General features: G+C 33.5%; 2 protein-coding genes across 2 annotated transcripts; both read right to left on the reverse strand.

Annotated features, from left to right (window-relative positions):
- Positions 1–983: 983 nt before the first annotated feature.
- On the reverse strand, positions 984–2,522 carry LOC116017190 (UDP-glycosyltransferase 75C1-like). Its single transcript, XM_031257724.1, has one exon. The coding sequence runs from the start codon at positions 2,472–2,474 to the stop codon at positions 1,089–1,091; it is 1,386 nt and encodes a 461-aa protein (XP_031113584.1). The 5' UTR covers positions 2,475–2,522; the 3' UTR covers positions 984–1,088.
- Positions 2,523–6,791: 4,269 nt separating this feature from the next.
- Positions 6,792–12,031, reverse strand: LOC116015171 (apyrase-like). Its single transcript, XM_031255197.1, has 9 exons — positions 11,759–12,031; positions 10,005–10,133; positions 9,342–9,398; positions 9,154–9,246; positions 8,519–8,724; positions 8,226–8,317; positions 7,896–8,110; positions 7,168–7,360; positions 6,792–7,068 (listed from the first exon to the last, which is right to left on the reverse strand). Exons 1-9 carry the CDS (start codon positions 12,002–12,004, stop codon positions 6,932–6,934), a joined length of 1,368 nt encoding a protein of 455 aa, XP_031111057.1. The 5' UTR covers positions 12,005–12,031; the 3' UTR covers positions 6,792–6,931.
- Between the last annotated feature and the right edge of the window lie 11,351 nt (positions 12,032–23,382).

Here is a 23,382-nt window from a genome sequence, read left to right on the forward strand (position 1 = left end):
TTTTTTTTTTTTTTTTTTTTTTTTTTTTTTTTTTGTATGTCTGGTTGGAAACCTTTCCTAGTTTTGTTTATGGTAATCACGTTGCCTATATGAAAAGAGGTAAATTTTATGTATTAGGATTTTTAGTGCTATATATATATAGGTGATGACCGCGCGTTGAAGAGAGGTGTGGAGCATAGAGAGAATACATCCAGTATAGGTGCAGAAAGGTTACACAAGGGATGTGCTTCACCAATGGGACTATATAGTCCATCCTTGAGGTTTTGATTTATATGTATTGATCATACGGGAGTTTGAGGACACTGGTGTTGCAACTTTTTCATGGCAAAAGGGACTCTGCTTCAGGAGGGCCTCGTGATTATTAATTTCTAGCGGTACTCTTGAACAATGCTAATATATGTTGGGGAGGTGATCATATTGTGTAAATTTCTGTGTCATTGAACTTAAATATGCTTAGTAAATTGATCTTGATTTGGACTGTTGCCTCGTGGATTCAACCACGTTAACTTTTTGGTATCATCCTGCATTTTATTTTGTCTTTTGCCTATCGGTTGCTCTTTCACGAAATTGATAACATGACTACTTTCTCATGCATTATATTAATCCTATCTGAATAAGTTAATTTGTAGTTCATGTGCACTGAGTATATTTTTCAATTGGTATCAAAGTCTGTGCTGCTTAACTTGTTAGCGAGATCCGGCCGGTGTTTTTTCTTTTTTTCAAGATAGAAAAACCTAGTCTACAATGCTTCTAGCACCATTAGGAGATAGCAAATTAAGTTTTAAGGATAATATGAGTATCACACGACTCAAGCTAACCTAACCGTTCTTTCAACCCTACATTCTGGGATATGGGATGTGGTAGAGAACGAGCTAATAAGGATCAAGAATAGATATCAATACGTACGACATCTCTAGCAACATGAGCAGGACCACGTCCTAACCAAACTTGACATTGATGCTAAAAACAAAATCATGAAGAGATTTAGATAAAGTAATCTTTAGCAAAGTAAAGGTACACACGGCAACTTTGGGACAAGCTAATCGAGCTCTCAATTGGAAATGAGCATTCTTAATAATTAATATTACTTAAAGAAGAATGTCATTTACATAAGCTTTAAGATTCAAATATGAAGATCCATATTCTTTCATGGAACTCTTAGCTAATTCTCTCCATTTCATAGCATTCTTTCTCAGCTCAGCTCCTTCCTCTCCCATCACACATTCAACGCACCTCTTCAGCTCACGAGCTTCAACAATGCCTTCTTCATTAGCTTTCACTCTCATCCCAATTTTCCAAACATCTTGAATGAGCTTCGCGTTGCAAATTTGGTCACTCCACAATGGGAAGGCCACAATTGGCATCCCCAAAACCAAACTTTCTATCGTCGAATTCCATCCGCAATGAGTCAAGAAACACCCTATAGCCGGGTGTTGCAGAACCTCTACTTGCGTACACCAACGAACTATCTTCCCTTGCTTCTCCAATGCCTCCTTGCACCTCAAATTTTCTTCAGGCTTTCGAACACCAGTCAGCGTCTCCCTAATCACCCACAAAAATGGCATTTTACTCTGAACAAGTCCTTGACCAATCTCTTCCATCATCGCGTTTGGAAGATCAGAGTAACTACCAAACGCTACGTAAATCACAGAACCCTTAGGCTGAGAGTCCAACCATTCAACATAGTCATCGGACTTTTCTAGCAAGTCACCTCCAAACGAGGTATCATAAGGATCTTTCCCATCCAAATACGCAGAAGGAACCAAAGGGCCAATCCCAATCAGTGTCAGTTTCTTTATAGCCCTCAAAGCATCAACCTCCAAGTCATCAAAAGTGTTGACTAGAATTTTGGGGCTCTCTTCACTGTTAATCAGATCAATCTGATCTTTCATGCCCTGGATAGCCCAATCCAAAACATTGGTTGTTGTCTTGGAGAACATAAAAGAAGGGAAATCAGTTGGAGCAAGGGCCGGCAACCCAGGAAACTCAACCACTCCATTCCCACCACAACTTCTAAACAAATCCTGGTAACCAGAGAAATAATAGTAATAGATATCCAAAACCGTGGCCGGTTGAGTCCAAAGAAGTGTGGCCGGGACTTGAAGACTCCGGGCAACTTCCCCAACCCATGCCATAAGTGTTGTAAAGATAATCTGGGTAAACGGAGCACCCTCCTCAGCCTTGGCCTTGACAAGGCTAGCCACATATTCCGACCCTCTAGCCTTGACGGAATCGTACATGTGGCAGAACCCATCAGCAGTGCCTTTGTAGCCCTCATCGTAGCCATCGGAAAAGGGGGCGAAATCTATGCCGGGTATCGTCGAGCGAGTAGATATGCGGCGGATAGCGAAGAGAGTGGTTGAGAAAGTGACACGAACTCCCAAGTTAACAAGGCGCTTAGCAAACTGTAAACATGGATTGATTTGGCCTTGCCCTGGATATATCACCAGAAGGACATGGCAGTCGTCTCTCATCTTGGCTCTCTGAATGGGCAAGAATTGAATCACAAATGTATATTTCTAATCTCTAGTATGTGTTAAATATATTGCATTGGAATGGCTTTTGCTTTTGGAGGTTTATACAAGCTAAGGAATCTGCTGAGAGAACCGACAAAACGTACAATGATATGTTTACAATTTAAATCTCGATCTGAAAGCAAATTTCATTTTATATTAATTGAGCTTTGTCCAGCGTATTTGATATTTAATATAACTATAGAATTATATAAAACTCAATAATATCATAAGTTTCTCTAACCAAATACAAACTTGCATAATAGTTTAAGGTAAAAATTTGCATGAAACCATCTCATAAATTCTTGTTAATGAGACGGGTCAGGTTGTAGATAACGGGGTGCGTAAATATCACAATTTCTGTTATACGTATTACAATATTTATCACTAGTAACAATTAATTTTATCCTAAATAGTACACAATTATAAGCAGTGCAGTAAAAATCCCGCCTAGACGCTAGGCGCCGGCCGACCGCCTACTGTATCACCTCAATCAGTGGTTTAGGCGGCCGCCTAAGCACCGCCTATGTCGCTAATTAGGCCTAACTACCTAGGCTTCCTTGGACCAACTAGGCCGCCTAGTCGGTCAATTAGCTATTTTTAATGGGTTATTTCACTCAAAACAACATCGTTTTTAGCGAAATAACCTTACATTGTTCAAACTCTAGATTTTTTTAGGTTAATATTTAATATTTTAGTATTAACTATTAAAGTATTATATAGTTTATAATTATTAGTCTTTAAAAAATTTAAAATACTTAAACAAATTTTTAATAAATAAAAAATACACGGTGCCTAGGCGCCAATTAGTCTCCGTCTACGTATATGCACCCCCGAGCGCCTAGCAATTTTTTCAACTATGGTTATAAGTATTACAATATTTTTCACTGTAACAATGATTGTTTTTTGGAGGTAAATATGATTGTTTTAAAAAAACAATCATATTTACCTTAAATAGCATCACAATTTCACATATAAACAGTATAATATTATTATAAGTAACAGTTATTTATTCAAATTAGTATTAAATTTTTTGTAATAGATATTATGATTTGTATCATAAGTAACAAGTAACTATTTTAGAATCGATCCGTCTCATGGATTAAGAATTGTGAGACAACCTCACAGAAGTATGACTCTTATTATTTTTAATAGTAAGTTGAAATATGATTTAAAAAAAAAAAAATCTATAAGACCACGTAGGTGCCACGCACTATCTGCCTAGGTATGAAAGATATAGGATGTAGGACACTAGGCAAGACAAATTAAAGATCCATGTTTGATGGGATACCTCGATTTTTTATTAAATTAAATTAAACGAAAATGATTAATTAGATACAGTTTGTACCTAACAATGTGAAGGAATTGATGCATGTCACGTACTGACGAAGAACGGCAGGTCACAGGTGAGAGAGAGAACTGGAGAGTTTATTGAGGGTGTAAAGTTCTGAGTTACCGTGAAGAAGAAAATAACGAAAAGCAAATATCAATTTTAGTTCCACGACAATTAGTAAAATTACAATTTTGGTCCACGTGTTTAATTTCTACCAATTTTGGACCACAACTATTGTTTTAGTACCAATTTTGGTCCCACGATTATTGTTTTAGTGCCAAAATTCATCGCGCCGGTCACCAATCCGTTTAAAACGTGCCGAAAGCTAAAATTTTTAAAGGTATTTTCGTTCTTTTCAACTCAATATCCCAATTTGATCATAAATAAAGAGATTTAAGCCCTAAGATCGATCACAATTTATAGTTCTCTTCCTCAAATTAAGGTAAAATGAGAAGGAAAACTACGAATTTTTATCGATCTTAAGACTTAGCTTAAATCCATTTATTCATGCTTAAATTAGGATATTAAATTGAAAATGACGAAAATACTCTTAACAATTTTAGATTTTTGCACGTTTTAAACTGATAGGCGACCGCCGCGATGAATTTTGGCACTAAAACAATAATCATGGATGAAAATTGGTACTAAAATAATAATTGTGGACCAAAAGTGGTAGAAATTAAACATGTGGACCAAAATTGTCATTTTACAAATAGTCGTGGGATCAAAATTGATATTTGATGAACATATAAAGGTGGCTAGTGCCCGATACTCTGCTTCGGAAGATGATATGATCTTGTTGAGAGGGTGAGTTACTTTTTAGACCTCCATGAAATAAGGGCACGACTAAGAAACACGCAAAACCCAGTAATAGATTTGCTAGTCATATCACTGAAAATGCTTCTTTGATTTTTTGGATGACCTCTGTTTTAACTGCAGTAGCAAGCATAAGTATCAATTCGTTTAGAATCTTATGGCGAAGATAATGATGATGAATATCATGATTTTTTAACACGTAGAACATGCTCTTGAATGATAGGATCAAATTCAACCAGCATTTCAATTAGACGTACCCAAAAAATTCTCATTGTTATTCTCATACCCTTCTCACTTGTTCCATGAAATGCCAAGTTATATTTAGAAAAATACTTCAAAACTGCAATAATCCTAAATAGTACTTTCCTCTAATATTCTTTTTCTTTCAAAAGTTGTTCTTGAGCCACTTTATCAATTGTCTCATGTTTCTGTAATCTAAGACGCAACTCCATCCAAGTTGTCATATTAGTTATATGATCTACACTCGTTTCATGCTCTTTAAGTCTAACACCAAGATGTGTCCAGTCCTAAAAACCTTCATTAACCAAAACACCTTTTCGTATACTTTTTTTTTTTTAAATCTTGCAACAAAAATAAAACACCTTGTCAAGTTCTTTTGAATATACAATCCAATCTCGATCACACTTCTCTCCATTTGACAAATATCTTGTGTAAATGTTGACGAAAATCTTCTAGAAAATTTATCTTTACGACATTTATTTATTGATAAATCTCTTTTATGACCATCTTTCACAAGAATATCTATTAATCTAGAATCAAGGGCATCCCAATTTCTTGGATCATATATGTCAAATAAAAGCTAATCTTTTGTTTTATCATTATGACGAACATCATCTAAACAACTATCAGCATTCTTATTATTTTCATTGTCACAGTGATACCTATCATCGTTGTGCACACTATCATTTAATTTTTTTCCAATCTCACAATCATCTTGATCTTCTATAGAAGATTAACATCTAACAATTTTTCCTTAGCATTATCTTTTTGCCCATCTATTTGATTTTCTTTTGTAATGAATTTTTTCAAGAGCTCCCTTTTGAGATTGAGTTAGTTGCTCAATTCTTCTTTTCTTTTTACGCTTTTCAAACCCAAATGAATATTTTCTAGAAAACATAATTATAAAACCCTAAAGAAAAAATAAAAGTTTATTTAGAAACTCTATGAACAAATAATTAATCAAGAAACAAATTCTTGAATATATTATTCTGAAATCAGAATTATTAAGTCATGTAAATAAAACAATAAACAAGAATTCATTGATCGGTATGAACTGCTTTCCTAAGCCTCTAGATCGTTGAAGAAATCTAGGTATGGATACAAATTCAGAGATCGGTATGAACGTAACGAACGACTGCGCTTTTCTATACTGAATCTCCATATATGGCGCCAAAATGATGTAGTAAATATGCCGCGATTCCCCAAATACGTACAAATTCATGATTTCAGATCGTAGATGCGTTTATTTAATAGTCTGCTTGTTGGTTTAAGTTTAAGCCTGGGTAATAACGTGATGTCAGAGACTTTCGAGCTATGGTATGATAAGTTAAGACGCTAAAAGTCCCCCTCCCTAGCATTTAATACAGTATTTATAGGGGTGAATAGAGCACATGTCGAAGGCTCGGCATGTGCGACACGTGTGACCCATGCATAGAGGGAGGTCGGAGGCTCTACTGATTCTCCCACGTGTACTAAGGTTCCTGTTGCCTTTGTTTCTACTATGATTGGGTTGAACTAGTGGAGAAGGTCGGGTAGTTCATCCCGACCTAAGAAGGTAGGGACGGATCTTAAGGCGGGTGAACATTACTACCAGCTAAGCCTTTGCTCGATCTTTTCGCTTAGATCGAGTCGGTCAACACTTTCTCTATTCTCATATCTCCAACCATATCGATCAATTTCTAAATATTGTGAGCTAGTATAAATTTTAGTCTACCGATCAAATATTAAGATATTTGTATCAATTTTGAAGGACAACACCGCTTTAATACTTACACAAATATTGATAAAATTATTTCTTAAACAATAACATATATTATCACGAAATAATTGTTATAGTCGTTATCTTTAAAATATCAGTCGTCATTTTTTCCAAGTTCACATGCCAAATATATATGTGCACCCAATAAGGTGGCCTGACGTGATAAACATTTATTGATATTGGCAACGGTAAACATGATTATTAAATGAGCTTGCAGGCCACTTTGGCATAAAACCAAAATTAAAGCATTATTAAATCAAGAACATTAACTTAATATTTCGATAACAATTTATTAGCTGACGATGAGATCACGTCAATGGCGCAACCAAGGGGCCAAGCTGCTCCAACCATGTAGTTTTTGTACTCAACTTCAGTTATCACCGTAATCTCCTTCCTAGGATGTACACCTGTAATTTCACATACATTTCATGACAATGAAATTAGTAAATTTTAATAATAAATATATATAGGGTACCTATCTAAAACAATAAATTGTTTGAACTTACCAAATCCATCCACGAGCAATGTGTATTGGTATACCAAATCCAAGCAATAGTATGGATAAAAATCCTCTATTGCATTAGGAAAAGTGGACTTCATATCATTATAGTTGGTTGCACAAACTACCTTTGCTGCTTCTAGGTATGCGCTTGGCTTAACTATTTTAGAGGGCGTCGTTGATGGGTCAACAATACCAACCTATAAATACAAACAATTTTAATGTATTGTACATCTTATTCTCTACCATATTTACTAAGGGTCGGTTTGAGAACCCGGAAAATGACTTCAGAAAAATATTTTTCAGATTTTCAGTGTTTGATGCAATAGAAAAATTCAATTAACGGAAAATATTTTCCGTTAGACTAGAAAAATGTAGGCATTTTGGCGTAAAATGACTTCCGACAAAATTTGGTGGAAGTAATTTTCCTCCTATCCTCAATACATGGTTTCCGCCGGAAACCACATCGGTTTCTTTTTTTTTTTTAATATATAAATTTTTGACAAATAATAATATTATTTTAAATATTTTTATATTTAAAATGTTTAACTATACAATTCTACCCATTTCTAAAATATGAACCAAACATATCAAGACAATTTTTAAGAATGCAACCAAATACTAGAATGAAAAATATTTTCTGGAAAGACTAAATTTTTTGAAAACATTTTTCAAAAGTCATTTTCCTACTTTTCAAAACCCACCCTAAACTTAATTAAAATAGTTCTTAATTACCTGAGATGCTATATCATAGAAATACGATGAAATGTAGACATTCTTCATTCCGGCCCCACCTCCACCACTCCACACCCCATTGAATGTGCAATTTTGATACTTACAGGGTGCCCTGAAATCAACCACTTTTCTAGCTAATTTCCTGCAATTCTTCAAGCTAGTACCACTTGGCGGAGCTTTTGCTTTGTATGAAACACCATTGTATGTGTAGTAACCTACACACAATTCATTGCATTGCAATTTGTTTAATTTCTTGCAAATTTTACTTGTATATAAATGGTGGGTGCGCTTCACAAGAAAACATGACAATAATTAATATAGAGAGCTTACCATCATAACCTTCTAAAATACACGCATTGGTGGAGTTTGTTGACCTTTTTAAAACTTCAACTCGACCTGCTAGTAGTCCGTAGTTCAAATAACTGCACACAATGTTAAAAGAATTATATATATATATATATATATATATATATATATATATATATATATATATATATATATAATAAGAAACATGTACGTCTAGAAGGAAAATTCAATTACGTATAATGTAACATTGAAATTTTACTATTTTATAACGTTACTAGTATAATAGTTTAGCAAAAGTTTTAGGGACATATATAAACCTGTGTACATAAAGGTAGTAATTTGCCCCCAAGAGATATTTTTCCTGCACATAAGGTTCTTCTCCATTATCGGGTATGGGTGCATCAACAAAAGTGTCCCTTGAGATAGCATATGACATTTGGACTGATCCACCACCAAGGTCAATTGTTGCTATGGTTTTTTGGTAATCTTTACCCAAATTCCCCAACAAATAATTCAGGGCGACCTGCATATTGAAATAGAATAATATTTTAATTTTTACTTTCCTTCCACATTTACCCCAATCAAGTCTAAAGATATATTAAATAATGATAATTATTTAATAAACGAAAGGTTGCTGGCTTATTAGTTATTCGCAAATTATACTGTGAACGATGGTCATGGCTGATACTGCAGTTGTGTTGAACTGATATGTTGAACTAATACTGCAGTTGTGTTGAAAGGATACTGCAGTTGCACGGAACAGAGGTCGTTCATCTATTCAACACAACTGCAGTATCAGTTCAACACAACTTCAGTTCCAGACAGATGAAATGACATCTGTTCCGCGCAACTGCAGTATCAGTTCAACACAATTGTAGTATCAGCCATGACCCATGGTGCATGATATAACGACCGTTAGTTATTAGGGGCAAGATATAATATAATTAATTACCCAAAAGTAAGAGCCTTCTTGTGTTCCATTAAGAATGGACACCCATTCAGCCTTGTACTTGAAATTGCTTTCATTCTTCAACATATCTCTCACCTATATGTCCAAACTTATATCAATGTAATTAAGTTGTGTATATACTTATAGAATTTTCAATAAATAAATGAATAAATAAAGCAGAAAATATTTACTGCTTGCAGAATTTCATCAGCTGCGTTTCCATTTAACATCCTAAGCCCTGCAGTTGCCTGTAGTGTTGCCAACAAATTACATGTAATCAAAACATTATTTTTGCAATCTGAATGTATATTACAAAGTATAACTAGCTTAATTGGTGCGAGTGATTGTGCATTCTTATACCTTAAGAGAGATTAGAGAGGTTCGGAGTTCGAACCTTTTCTCGTATGAAAAACCAATTGGGCCAACACTTTGCCTTTTAATTCGGCCAGCCGTTCAAACAAAATCTTAAGGTTATTTTTGGACCAGGGTCTACAATGCAAAGTTGTAGACCCTGGTCCATAAATGATATAATTTTTTAATATGGTACGGGTTTAAATGTGCCTCCTACAGTTAAAAAAAAAGTGTATATTACATAGTATAATATATTTTATGTAGCTAGCTCATTATTTATGACTTTTCTACTAAAAAGTAAAAACCATAAAATCATTCAATTATTGCTTAAATCTTGATTTGTAAAACAATAAATGTCACGTCAACAATATTTTAAATATTATAATATTATTGTTCATATTTTAATTGAATTATTCCAATGGCGTTTGATTTAGTTCAATAAGCATTATATTATTAAATAATGAAATTAATAAATATAATTAAATGAGTTTGTTAACTTTTACCCCTAGTTCAAGTGGTGTGTCAGGTTGCAACTCAGTTGGCACAACTCCTTCTGCTTCTAGAAGGAGTGGCTCAAGGGACTTAGCAGCTGCTTCTGGATCATCTGCGTATGAACTCAAACCTGGGGTTGTCTGCAAAACATACAACGTAACGTTAGTTGAATTGAAGGCTACAATAATATTAACAGATGGTCCTGTTTGGTAAAATAGTTAGCTTATCAGTCAATTTTGACTTATTTAACCACTATTAGCTATTTGATTTGGTTAAAAGTCAATATAAGTGTTTGATTAATCACCTTTTTTAACTTTAAAATGTTAAAATTCAAAAAGTTGTTAAAAACAACTTTTTTAATTAGTTTTTTAAGATATACCAAATAACTATTAGCTAACAGTTAATTTACCACCAAGTATCTTTCTACAATCAACTAATGTTATCAAGTAGTTATACCCTCTAACGTAATTAATTAATAGCCATTTAGCAAACAGGGAAATATATATTTAACTTCAATTACAACTATATGCAGCCATTTAGTAAATGTTTTAGGCTCAGATTTACCTTGAAAAGGTAATCGCGGATCCACAAAATAATTTACCCATATTTTGTGCATGTAGTGCAGTGTGTATATATATATATTCTCCGTTTTGTCCAATATGCCCCGCAAAATCTGTCCGCAAATATTGTCTTACAATTTACAAATATATTTTGATATTGACACATTTTTTAACTAGTATTTTGTCCAATATGCCCCACAAAATCTGTTCGCAAATATTGTCTTACAATTTACAAATATATGTTGATATTCACACATTTTTTAACTAGTATTTTAGTATTTTATACGTGTGATGCACAAAAATAAATATTTAATATTAATATTTAATGTTAATTTTTTAAAGTATAGTTAATAATTTGAGTAATAATTATGATATAATTAATATTAATTAAGTAAAAATTTTATATATGAGAATTATGTAACATTTAATTAAAATCTAATGAAATCAAACTTATTTCTTATAGAGTTAATTCTATTTTTTTGTCCTAGATTTATAGGTGACAGTCTACTTTTAGTCATTTTTTATCAGAACATCATTATTTGGTCCTAATTTTATTGTGACATGATATTTTTTGGCCTTCGTCAAAAAAATTATTGAAATGCTATTAAATACAAAGTATTTTGACCTGTTTTATACAAAGTAGGTTAACCCGCTATATTTTTTATATTTAATTTTTTGAAAAAAAATCTATAGTTGAAGACTGAAATGCCATTGTATTTAACGACATTTAAATTGTTTTGTTGATAGAGTACCAAAAAAGGTCAAGTCACAATAATACTAGTACCAAAAGTGGATGTTCTAAAAAAAGACTAAAAGTGGACTATCACCTATAAATCTAGAACCAAAAATAGAATTATCTCTTTCTTATAATAACATGTCTACATATATTATTGACATTGAAAAATAATAAAATATATATATATATATTGTATATGCATGTGTATGATAATAATAATGGGAAAGATAATAGAAGTTATAAAAAAATATATTGTTCAAAAAATTGTATAGTAAAACTCTTATAGCAATATATAAAAAGAATTTAACAGAAAAAAGGGACATAAATCAGGGGTACAACCTGGGACTTATTATGTTTATAAAAGTAAAAAAATAAAATAAAAAATTGAAGCCCATAGGAAATAAATAAAATCATAGAGCACAAATGAACAAGCTAAGGCAGAGAGGAAAAAGGTAAGTTGATTTCATACCTTGAGATAAAACTCAATGTCATCGCCGATGGGGAGGAGATCCAAGTTTTGGTTAAAACGGAAAACATGGACCCTGCTGCCGGTGCTGCCGGCGTCAAATATAACGGCGTAGCTATCGGCTTCGTGGCTGAGGAGCACTCGCCGGACATGAGACCGGGAGAAACAAGCCAGGGGCAAGAGGAGAAGTGTAAAGGATATGAAGAGAAGATGGCGATTAGTTTGTTTGATCATCAGCATCTTCACCATAGCCTTTATGCTTCTAAAGAAAAGAGATTATGATAAATTGAAAGCAAGGGAGTGCATCTTATTATATAACAACACTGATTGTACTTGGTTAATAAGCTTTTGGTAACTCTACAATGCTAAAATTTAAAAAGATGCTCAAACTAACTTTTTCAATTAGCTTTTTTGGAAAAGAAATTATACCAAACAGTTATTAGCTAACAATTAATTTACTAAACACCTTCCTACAATATAATCAGGTAATGTTATCAACTAGTCATACCCTCTAACCCAATCATTTAGCAACCATTTACCATTTAGGACCAAGGTTATGCAATATTATATCTTTTACATTATTATCGAAGAAATCTCAGCTAAGTCTGGTCCAAAACTCTTTTCTTGTCAATATTTTGGCGCATTATTTTCTTATTTTACATTATTGGCGAAGAAACCCCACCAAAATGTGGACCATTTTTCTTATTAATATTCCGGGGCATCCTTTTCTTATTAACATACTGGGGCATGCTTTTCTTATTTTACATTAATTTCGAATTGGAGAACTTCCACATTCCAATGACCTTGTAGTCTAGTGGCACGAAGTGACTCTCTCAAATTGTATTAACTCTTTGTGCTTCAATAAGTTGAGAAAGTAGAGTAGTACTAAAAAAAAAAAGTATTGTGGTGCATCATTTTCTTATTTTACATTATTGACGAAGAACTCCCACTTAAGTGTGTAGACCGGCCCTTTTCTTATTAATATTCTGGTGCACCATTTTTTTATTTTGCATTATTTGCGAAGAAAACTCGACCTAAGTGTGGACCATTTTCTTATTACTAATATTTTGGTGCACCTTTTTCTTATTTTACATTATTGGCGAATAACTCCCACAAAAATGTGGACCATTTTTCTTATTAATATTTTGGGACATTCTTTTCTTATTAATATACTGGGGCACCATACCTTTTTCTTGTTTTATATTAATTGCGAATTGAAGAACTTCCACCTACCAATGACCTTGTAGTCTAGTGGTATGAAGTGACTTTCTCAAATTGGAGGTCATTAGTTTAAGCTTCAATGAGGACAGTATTAACTCCTTGTGCTTCAGTAAGTTGAGAAAGTAGAGTAGTACTAAAAAGAAAAGTATTGTGGTGCACCATTTTCTTATTTTACATTATTGACGAAGAACTCCCACTGTTGTGGGCACGGGAATCAATATAGGCTATTAGAATATTTTAGAATTATTAACTAATTAGGATGATTATTTTAAATTATTTTAGATTTAATTTGTTAGAATTATATTATTATTAATGTTTATCTTAGTTTGTTGGTTAGGATTAGTTTATCTTATTCTTAATAACTATCTCATTCAAGTGGCTGTAATCTATTTGTAAATGCCTATTTAAGGTCATTGCATGCCAAATAAAATATATTGAGATACAGGATTTTTGAGATAGAAAACTGAGTGTTTTCTGGAACTCGGAATGAGTTCGGCCGTGATGCGTGGATCATGGCAAACCTGACTTATCAAGAAAATTACCATCCTTGTGGCGTCATCCCCGGCGGTTTTTATCGTTCTACAGCCGAACGTGGCAAACCGTTATACATTAAAATCCAAAAACAACCCTTACCCAACCTAAATTAAACCTTCCAAATCAAACTCACCCAACCGAATAAATCATTTTAAAATCCTTTTTAAATTATAGTGTGAAGAACAGATCGGTGCAACCAGATTCGCATCACCCACTTAAGTGTGGACCCTTTTCTTATGAATATTCTGGTGCACCATTTTTTTATTTTGCATTATTTGCGAAGAAAACTCCGCCCAAGTGTGGATCATTTTCTTATTACTAATATTTTAGTGCACCCTTTTCTTATTTTACATTATTGACGAAGAACCCCTACAAAAATGTGGACCATTTTTCTTATTAATATTTTGGGACATTCTTTTCTTATTAATATACTGGGGCACTATACCCTTTTCTTGTTTTATATTAATTGTGAATTGAAGAACTTCCACCTACCAATGACCTTGTAGTCTAGTGGCATGAAGTGACTCTCTCAAATTGGAGGTCATTGGTTTAAGCTTCAGTGAGGACAGTATTAACCCCTTGTGTTTCAGTAAGTTGAGAAAGTAGAGTAGTACTAAAAAAATAGTATTGTGGTGCACCATTTTCTCATTTTACATTATTGACGAAGAACTCCCACTTAAGTGTGTGGACCCTTTTCTTATTAATATTCTGGTGCACCATTTTTTTTATTTTGCATTATTTGCGAAGAAAACTCCGCCTAAGTGTAGATAATTTTCTTATTACTAATATTTTGGTGCACCCTTTTCTTATTTTACATTATTGGCGAAGAACCCCCACCAAAATGTGGACCATTTTTCTTATTCATATTTTGGGACATTCTTTTCTTATTAATATACCGGGCTACCGTACGCTTTTCTTGTTTTATATTAATTGCGAATTGAAGAACTTCCACCTACCAATGACCTTATAGTCTAGTGGTATGAAGTGACTCTCAAATTGGAGGTCATTGGTTTAAGCCTCAGTGAGGACAATATTAACTTCTTGTGTTTCAGTAAGTAGAGTAGTACTAAAAAAAAAATTATTGTGGTGCACCATTTTCTTATTTTACATTATTGACGAAGAACTCCCACTTAAGTGTGGACCCTTTTCTTATTAATATTTTGGTGCACCATTTTTTTTATTTTGCATTATTTGCAAAGAAAACTCCACCTAACTATGGACCATTTTCTTATTACTAATATTTTAGTGCACACTTTTCTTATTTTACATTATTGGCGAAAAACCCCCACAAAAATGTGGACCATTTTTCTTATTAATATTTTGGGACATTCTTTTCATATTAATATACTGGGGCACCCTTTTCTTATTTTATATTAATTGTGAATTGAAGAAATTCCACCTGCCAATGACCTTGTATTCTAGTAGCACGGAGTGATTCTCTCAAATTGGAGATCATGGGTTTAAGCCCTCAGTGAGAACAGTATTAAATTCTTGTGCTTCAGTAAGTTGAGAAAGTAGAGTAGTACCCAAAAAAAAAGTATTGTGGTGCACCATTTGGCTTTATTATATATAAGAAGATAAGAAGATAATATTTATCAACAATATTCACAAATCATCATGTTGGGTGGAGGCCGGTAAAAGGCAAGTATAACACTTGGTGGCTATGAAATTATTCTGTGAATGGTCAAATTCAACACTCAACTTCTTGAAAATGTGGTAACCGTATATAAAGAAATAATGTAGCGCATTCGCTGTGAGTTATAGCTTTTATGATACTGTGACAAAAAAAAAATAGTATTATGGAGTTATGTGTTTTGAATATTATATTTGCTTTCATTTTAGACTACTTATTTTATTTTCTGAGTCAACCACTAGTTATTTATCACATGATTTGAATTTTTCATTTTGGGACAGTGAATTTCATGATGGCTTGACAAATGTGTACCATAATGACAGAAATTTGCCTAGATAGATGATGGATCAGATCAAAATTCAGCCAAAAAATAAGCTAGAAATTGGTACTACGGACTAATTTTGTTTTGAAACTAAGCTAGGAACTGGAATTAATTAAGAAGCACTTCAAGCCTTGAGATTTAAATAAGAAGATCCACATTCTTTCATGGTACTTCTTGCTAAATCTCTCCATTTCTTAGCATTCTTGCTCAGCTCAGCACCTCGCTCTCCCATTCCACATTCTATGCATTTTTTGAGCTCACGAGCTTCAAAAATGCCGTCCTCATTGGCTTTCACTCTAGTCCCCGTTTTCCAAACATCTTGAACCAGCTTAGCGTTGCAACATTGGTCACTCAACAGTGGGCATGCCACAACAGGCATCCCGAACACCAAACTTTCTATTGTCAAATTCCATCCGCAATGAGTTAAGAAACACCCTATAGACGGGTGCTGCAGAATCTAAACTTGCCTACACCAACGCACTATCTTCCCTTGCTTCTCCAATTCCTCCTTGCACCTCAACTTTCCTTCTGGCTTTTCGCCGTTGGTCGTCTCTCTAAGCACCCACAAAAATGGCATCCTACTCTCAATTCCACAACACAACTGTAGTATCATTTGAGATGAATTGTAGTATCAGTTACGAAGATTTAAGGAACCGTTTCTCTCACTTACTAAAACGACATCGTTTTGTAACATTGATCCACAATACATTGTGGACCGCGGTTCACGATATAACTACGGCTCGCTCTCTGAATTGAATGAACCACATAGTAATATAGTGCAAGACTAACATATCGTGAAATGCGTGCAAAGTCAGTTTATATTAGGTGTCCCGACCTGACGCTACTCACATCCAACCAAGCAAATGAAAAATGAGCAATAATTAATGCCTGCATGCAATGGTAGCTCAACAGCTCAAACAAAGAGAATAAATGCGTACAAAAATAAAAACAGAGGAGCCTGTTTAGTAAAATAGTTAAATCAGTAAATTTTGATTTATTTAATCACTATTAGCTATTTAATTTGCTTAAAAATCAATATAAGTGTTTAGTTAATCAACTTTTTGTAACGTTAAAATACTAAAATTCAAAAAGTTGCTCAAAACAATTTTTTAAATTAGCTTTTAGAGAAAAGAAATTATATCAAATAGTTATCAGCTAACAACTAATTTACCAACCACCTTTTTCACAATCAACTAATGTTATCAACTAGTCATACCTTCTAACCCAATAAGTTAACAACCAATTACCAAATAGGACCAAGGTTATACAGTATTATATCTTTTACATTATTATCGAAGAACTCTCACCAAAGTATGGTCATCCAAGAACTCTTTTCTTGTTAATATTCAAGCGCACCATTTTCTTATTTTACATTATTGGCGAAGAATCCACCAAAATGTGGACCATTTTTCTTATTAATATTCTGGGGCATCCTTTTCTTATTAATATACTGGGGCACCCATTTTTTATTTTACATTATTTGTGAATTGAAGAACTTCCACCCGCCAATGACCTTGTAGTCTAATGACACGATGTGACTATTTCAAATTGGAGGTCATGGGTTTAAGCCCCAGTGAGTCAAGTATTGACTCCTTTTGCTTCAGTAGGTTGAGAAAGTAGAGTAGTACTAAAAAAAGTATTGTGGTGCACCATTTTCTTATTTTACATTATTGACGAATAACTCCCACAATCCCACTTAAGTGTGGACCCTTTTCTTATTAATATTCTAGTTCATTTTTTTTTTTTTAAATTTTGCATTATTCGCGAAGAAACTCGACCTAAGTGTGGACCATTTTCTTATTACTAATATTTTGGTGCACCGACAAACTCCACCTATGTGTGGACTCTTTTCTTATTAATATTCAAGTGCACTCTTTTTTAATTTTACATTATTGGCGAAGAATTCCTACCTCTAAGTGCGGACCCTTCTCTTATTAATATTCTAGTGCACCCGTTTCCTATTTTACATTATTGGAGATGAACTCTCACCGGTGTGGACCCTTTTCTTATTAATATATATATTCAGGTGCACCTACCCAGCCTTTTCTTATTTTACATTATTGGCGAAGAACTCTCACCTAAGTGTGGACCTTTTTCTTATTAATATTCTGGTCCATCCTTTTCTTATTCAAAAGTACTACTTGGACTCCAAAAAAATAATCTCAACTTTTACTCCTATTTATGTTCATTACTTGAACTGATTTTCTTCTTCTTGCAAATGATTGTGGAAGATGTTAATTTCTTCATGGCCACTAAGTTTCTTCCGATCTAGAAACTGTTTAGGTTTTCGATTTCATATTTATTGTTACATATGAAAAAAAAAACTTTAAAATATTGAAACATGTTGGCAATCAACCTGTTGAAAGCTGAAAGAGATAAAAACAAATAATAACAATAATAACAATAATAATAATAACAACAACAATAACAACAATAACAACGGTTTTACTGCCAAAAGTATTAAATCATGCAAATCATTATTAGGTGTAAGTTTTTTGTTACCCCCGTGAGTCTTGCAAGAATTGTAGCACAATCAAGGTAAAACATATTTTTATTGTTAGATAAAACATATTTTTACAATTGATGGGGATAGAATAAGGCTCGAGAATGAAAGCTCGGCATGGACAAAAGAAACGACCTGTAAAGAAGAGGAGGAGGCATGGAGGAAGGAAAGGTGACGGGGTACGGTAGAGGTCGATCGGTCAGTGATCGGTCGACCAGTTGGGGTCATTCGACGGATTGCTGGAGGACACGTTTCAAGGATGAGTTTGATAATGAAAATAAGGTGCTAGATGGTTCCTTAGGTGACAAGGCAGCTAAAGAAAGAGTGATTGAACATAACATCGAAGCGATTAATTACCATGGAGAAGAGGTCGGGGCAGGAACGCGCGGACAGTGTGGGTCGGCCCGGACTGACCTGGTGTAAGGGTTGTGGCAAGAAAGGCGGTGCGTGAAGGGTGGTGCAAGGAAGGCGGCATGAGAAGGAAGAGGCCAGGCAAGTGGATATGGAAGTTTCCTAAAGAGTTTGGCGGTGGAAGCTAAGGCAAGAGACATGGAAAGAAAGTCAGATAGATTAGGAAAGTGCCTAAAATGTAATAAGAAAAGAATGTCTACCATAATTTAGTAGTTTCTTAAGGGAGAGATACCTCATAACTTGTATAAATAGGGGTGTAAAGCCTGGAGAAAGGCAAGCCACTCAAGAAGCAATCTAGTATAACTCGCAAGCAACTCATTGTATTCAATGCGACCAAGCAATCGAAAGAGGGCCGAAATGTTACTCTATTCTTTCCGATAGAGTTAGTTAATTTTCCAGTGGTGTTGGCTCGCTGTTCGACCATTCCGGCCGTGCGAGATAAAACCAACAACAATAATGTACCTTTTTCTAAAATCAATGTACTCGGGGTACTCTTCATTGAAGAGTACTTGAGTAGTATCATAAAAACTTGATATTTTAACTTCTCTAGCTAAACAAAGTAGAAGAAATTGCAGTAGTAGTATTTTACTAATAGTATTTTAACTGTTCAATTTAAATTAATAATATTTTACACTTACTATTGACTCTACAAAACTTTAGAACTATTGTATTTTTTTGAGTACTATATTATCTACTGTAATTTATTTACTGTATTTAAATGCATATACCTCTTGCTCATGGAAGACACCTCTTGCTTGTTGTCCCTCCACACATTTTAGAGATTTCGTAAGTTTTGACCAACTAGCTAGACTATGATTGCTATCCTTGTGTGGAGAGGGCTAACTTGAGGGGCAATGAGGTATTGATAGGGAATTTTTAAAACCTTTCGTTTGTGGAGTATAATATCTGATTAGACCACTATTTATAGTACATTATTTTAGAATTTGTATATAAATAAATATTCGTTATTAATTTTATTCAAGATTGAATATGCAATCAGGCGTAATTACATGGTGGTACTGTGGGTATTCTCCGCAAAAAATGTTACTGAAAAGGTTTTTTTTTTGAGATCGGATCTAAATTAAAGTACCAACTTTTTGTTATTAGTGTTTTTTTTAGAATGAACACGCAAGATAGGGTAAAAAATGATGCGGATGTGTGTATTCGCCAATCACTAATAATAATTGGGATAAAGTACAAATAAGCCACCGAACTATTTGGGAAACGATAATTAAGCCATCGAACTCAAAAAACCTCCAAATAAGCCATTGAACCCGGTAAAAAAGAGCAATTACCATTTTTCACAGGTTACCTTCCAGTTTTGCTGACTGGATTGCCACATATTCATTTTATTTTATTTTGTATTCTTATTATAATCTACATGGATTATTTGTAATCAAATTATCAAATTAACCATTCCTGCCCTAAAATTTTTCCCCTTTAATCGCAACTTTTGCATTCCTGCCCTAAAATTTTTCCCCTTTAATCGCAACTTTTGATCTGATCTTCCTCTCCTTCTCCCCTTTAATCGCAACTTTTGATCTGATCTTCCTCTCCTTCACGTTATTTTGCTATTTTCCATCTACCTTAATCCTCTCCTTCACGTTATTTTGCTATTTTCCATCTACCTTAAATTAAAGGTGTGCAAATCATCTTGTGCAAATCATCCTAGCTTTAATGGATGAAAATCTTTCATTTGTGAAAATTTTTGAAGCGGTAAGTAAACACTTAAAATGAAATTCATATTAAAAGAAAGTATTTTACATTAATACTAAAAGAAAGTATTTTACTTAAAATGAAATTCACAGTAAACACTTAATCTACATCAAGGTATACCACTCAAATTCCCCAAAGGACACTTTGGTCTATTATGTCCTTCTTGTCTACAAATGGAACACCGCATAACTCGACCTTTCCTACTTAGTCGAATCTTCTGGCTATGTAAAGTCAATTATGTCCTTAAACTTTATAAAGTTGCAATTAGGTCTTAAACATGTCAATTTAGTTCATAAAAACATAATATCTGTTAGTGACCTGTAATACTAGGAAAATATAATTGTTACTTTTTTGCATAAAATATGTCAAATAAACAATCAAACTTTACCTTTAAAGTCAATTAGGCTCTCAAACTTTTTAAAGTTGCAAGTAGGTACATAAAAATGTCACATTTTAGTGACTTGTAATACCAGGTAAATATAAATGTCACTTTTTTTTTTTGCATAAAATATATCAAATAGACCATCAAACTGTATCTATAAAGTCAATTAGGTCCTTAAACTTTTTAAAGTTGCAATTAGATACATAAAATGTCAATTTAGTCATCAAGGCATAATTTCTTGTTGGTGACCTGTAATACCCAGTAAATATAAATGTCATTTTTTTTTTGCATAAAATGTATCAAATAGGCCATCAAACTTTATCTATAAAGTCAATTAGGCCCTCAAACTTTATAAAGTTGCAATTAGGTACATAAACATGTCAATTTAGTTCATAAAGACATAATTACCTGTTACTGACCTGTAATACCAGGTAAATATAAATGTCACTTTTTTTGCATAAAATGTATCAATTAGGCCATCAAACTTTATCTGTAAACACAATTAGGCCATCAAACTATATAAAGTTTTAATTATGTACATAAACATGTCAATTTAGTTCATAAAGACATAATTACCTGTTTGTGACCTGTAATACCAGGTAAATGTAAATGTCATTTTTTTGCATAAAATGTGTCAAATAGGCAATCAAACTTTATCTTTAAAGTCAATTAGGCTCTCAAACTTTTTAAAGTACCAAGTAGGTACATAAACATGTGACATGTTAGTGACCTGTAATTCCAGATAATTATAAATGTCAGTTTTTTTTGCAAAGATCGCACATATAGCATGAGCACAAGGTATACCACTCAAATCCCATGCTCTACAGGAACATGTCCTACTTTCAAGCTTGACTTTGAACTGATGTCATCCTTTCTTAATCTCATATCCATCATCTCCATTAAAATCAACCTAGCAAGAAAAATTATCATTCCAATTTAAGATAACATCATTTCATTTCATATTAATGAATAAACATTAGAAATAACTAACCTTCCATCCAATGCTTTCCTTGTTATTTTGAGTCACTTTCTTCATTATAAATGGTCCATATCTACCTTTCCAAGTGTCAATAGATTTCATCTTTCTTGCAACCCTTCTCATAGCACCTACTCGAATGTCTTCAAGCATGGGAATAATTGGCTTGCATCTTGCCTTCACCAATGTTCCATTGAATGCCTCACAAAGGTTGTTATCTATAATGTCACATTTCACTATGGTCCTAAAATACGCTTTGCACCAAAATTTAGGAGGATATCGCTCTAGATCAACTTTAGCCTCTTTACCTCTCCTTTCTAAAGCTTTAAGTTGTTCATGAAATTGTCCTTCTGTTGTTGACTTTCTATTTTTCCATATCGGTTATGTGCAATGAACTTCATTAGGTGAGGCACACAAATCATATCAGCGTCAACTATTACTTCTTTAACCTCTCCATTTATATACATTAGTCTTGGATCTCTTGCAAAATTACCCCCATGATGAATTCTTAAATCAACAATGTCATACATTCTGAAAACATTAAAAAATTAAATAATCTTAGAATATCCAGTACAATAATCTCAAAAGCTATGGCTGAAAACGCAGATTCTGGACCATTGAAAAGCAAGAAAAAATTAAATTATCTTAATGTATGAAGCAATGCTTTAACCCAAATAAGTAGACAACAACTGTACACTAACTTTCACTACATACTACATTTTTTTGTCGGCACAACCTGAACACTAAAACACAACTAATACATATTAAAAACAGTAGGCAGGACCACAACAATCGAAAACGTCTCCAACCAAACTTACACAGAGGACCCATTCAAAACGCAGCCATTCACCGCACATATATTTGTATTCAAAAACCCATGGTTGGAAATACATACTTGGACACCGCCTTCTCCTCACCGTTCGCACAGGTTCAACGAGTCAATGGTAGCGCTTGTCTGGAGTGAAATTGATATTCAAATACAACCAGAATCGGAAGAATCGAAAGTTGCGAAGGAGGAGAGAAAGAATCGGATGTTGCGAAGGAGGAGAGAAAGAATCGAAATTTGCAATTTGCGAAGGAGGAGAGAAAGAATCGGAAGTCGCGATTTGCGAAGGAGGAGAGAAAGAATAGGAAGATCAGCGAAGAGGAGAGAAATTTTAGGGCTGGAATATTTAATTTGATAATTTGATTACAAATCATCCAGGTAGATTATAATAAGAATAAAAAATAAAATACAATGAATATGTGGCAATCCAGTCAGCAAAAACTGGAAGGTAACCTATGAAAAAAGATAATTGCTCTTTTTTACCGGGTTCAATGGCTTATTTGGAGGTTTTTTTAAGTTCGATGGCTTAATTGCCGTTTACTAAATAGTTCGGTGGCTTATTTGTACTTTATCCCATAATAATTTCAAATGAATGTTGTGTCGTCGGCAGATTTAACAATTGGTGTGAACAGCTTGAATTCAATATAGTGCAACGACCTAAACTATAGAATACCAAAATGGCATAGGTTTGAATGGATAGGAATTGGAGCCAAAATTTTGTGACCATTTTGATTTGGCTTTATTATATACTAGTATTTTCGCTCGTGCGTTGCACGGAATGTATTCGTTATAATATTTTAAGAATATTTGAATCAATATACAATTATATAAATTATAACATCGAATATTATATAGCGCAATTGATGAAATTTGTTGGATCGATTATTTTTTCTTTTATATGTTTTCGTTACTTGAATTAAAGCAAATAATTGTCCAATTACCCGTGCGATGCACAGATAAATTTTTTATTATATATTTAGATAAAAAATATATATAACATTGAACGTGTGCATTTATTTGATTATAAGATTAGTGCAAAAGTATTACTCAATTAATTAAATAATATATGACTTGTTTATCTACAATTATTTTAAAAATATTGA

Source organism: Ipomoea triloba, chromosome 4, assembly GCF_003576645.1.
Source record: "Ipomoea triloba cultivar NCNSP0323 chromosome 4, ASM357664v1".
Lineage (NCBI taxonomy): Eukaryota > Viridiplantae > Streptophyta > Magnoliopsida > Solanales > Convolvulaceae > Ipomoea > Ipomoea triloba.

Coding starts and splice junctions, on each gene's coding strand:
- LOC116017190 (XM_031257724.1), bottom strand. CDS start 2,474: ATGAGAGACGACTGCCATGTCCTTCTGGTGATATATCCAGGGCAAGGC.
- LOC116015171 (XM_031255197.1), bottom strand. CDS start 12,004: ATGGTGAAGATGCTGATGATCAAACAAACTAATCGCCATCTTCTCTTC. Junction 9,247..9,341: donor CTGATGAAATTCTGCAAGCA/GTAAATATTTTC, acceptor TTGGACATATAG/GTGAGAGATATGTTGAAGAA. Junction 8,111..8,225: donor TATTTTAGAAGGTTATGATG/GTAAGCTCTCTA, acceptor AATTGTGTGTAG/GTTACTACACATACAATGGT.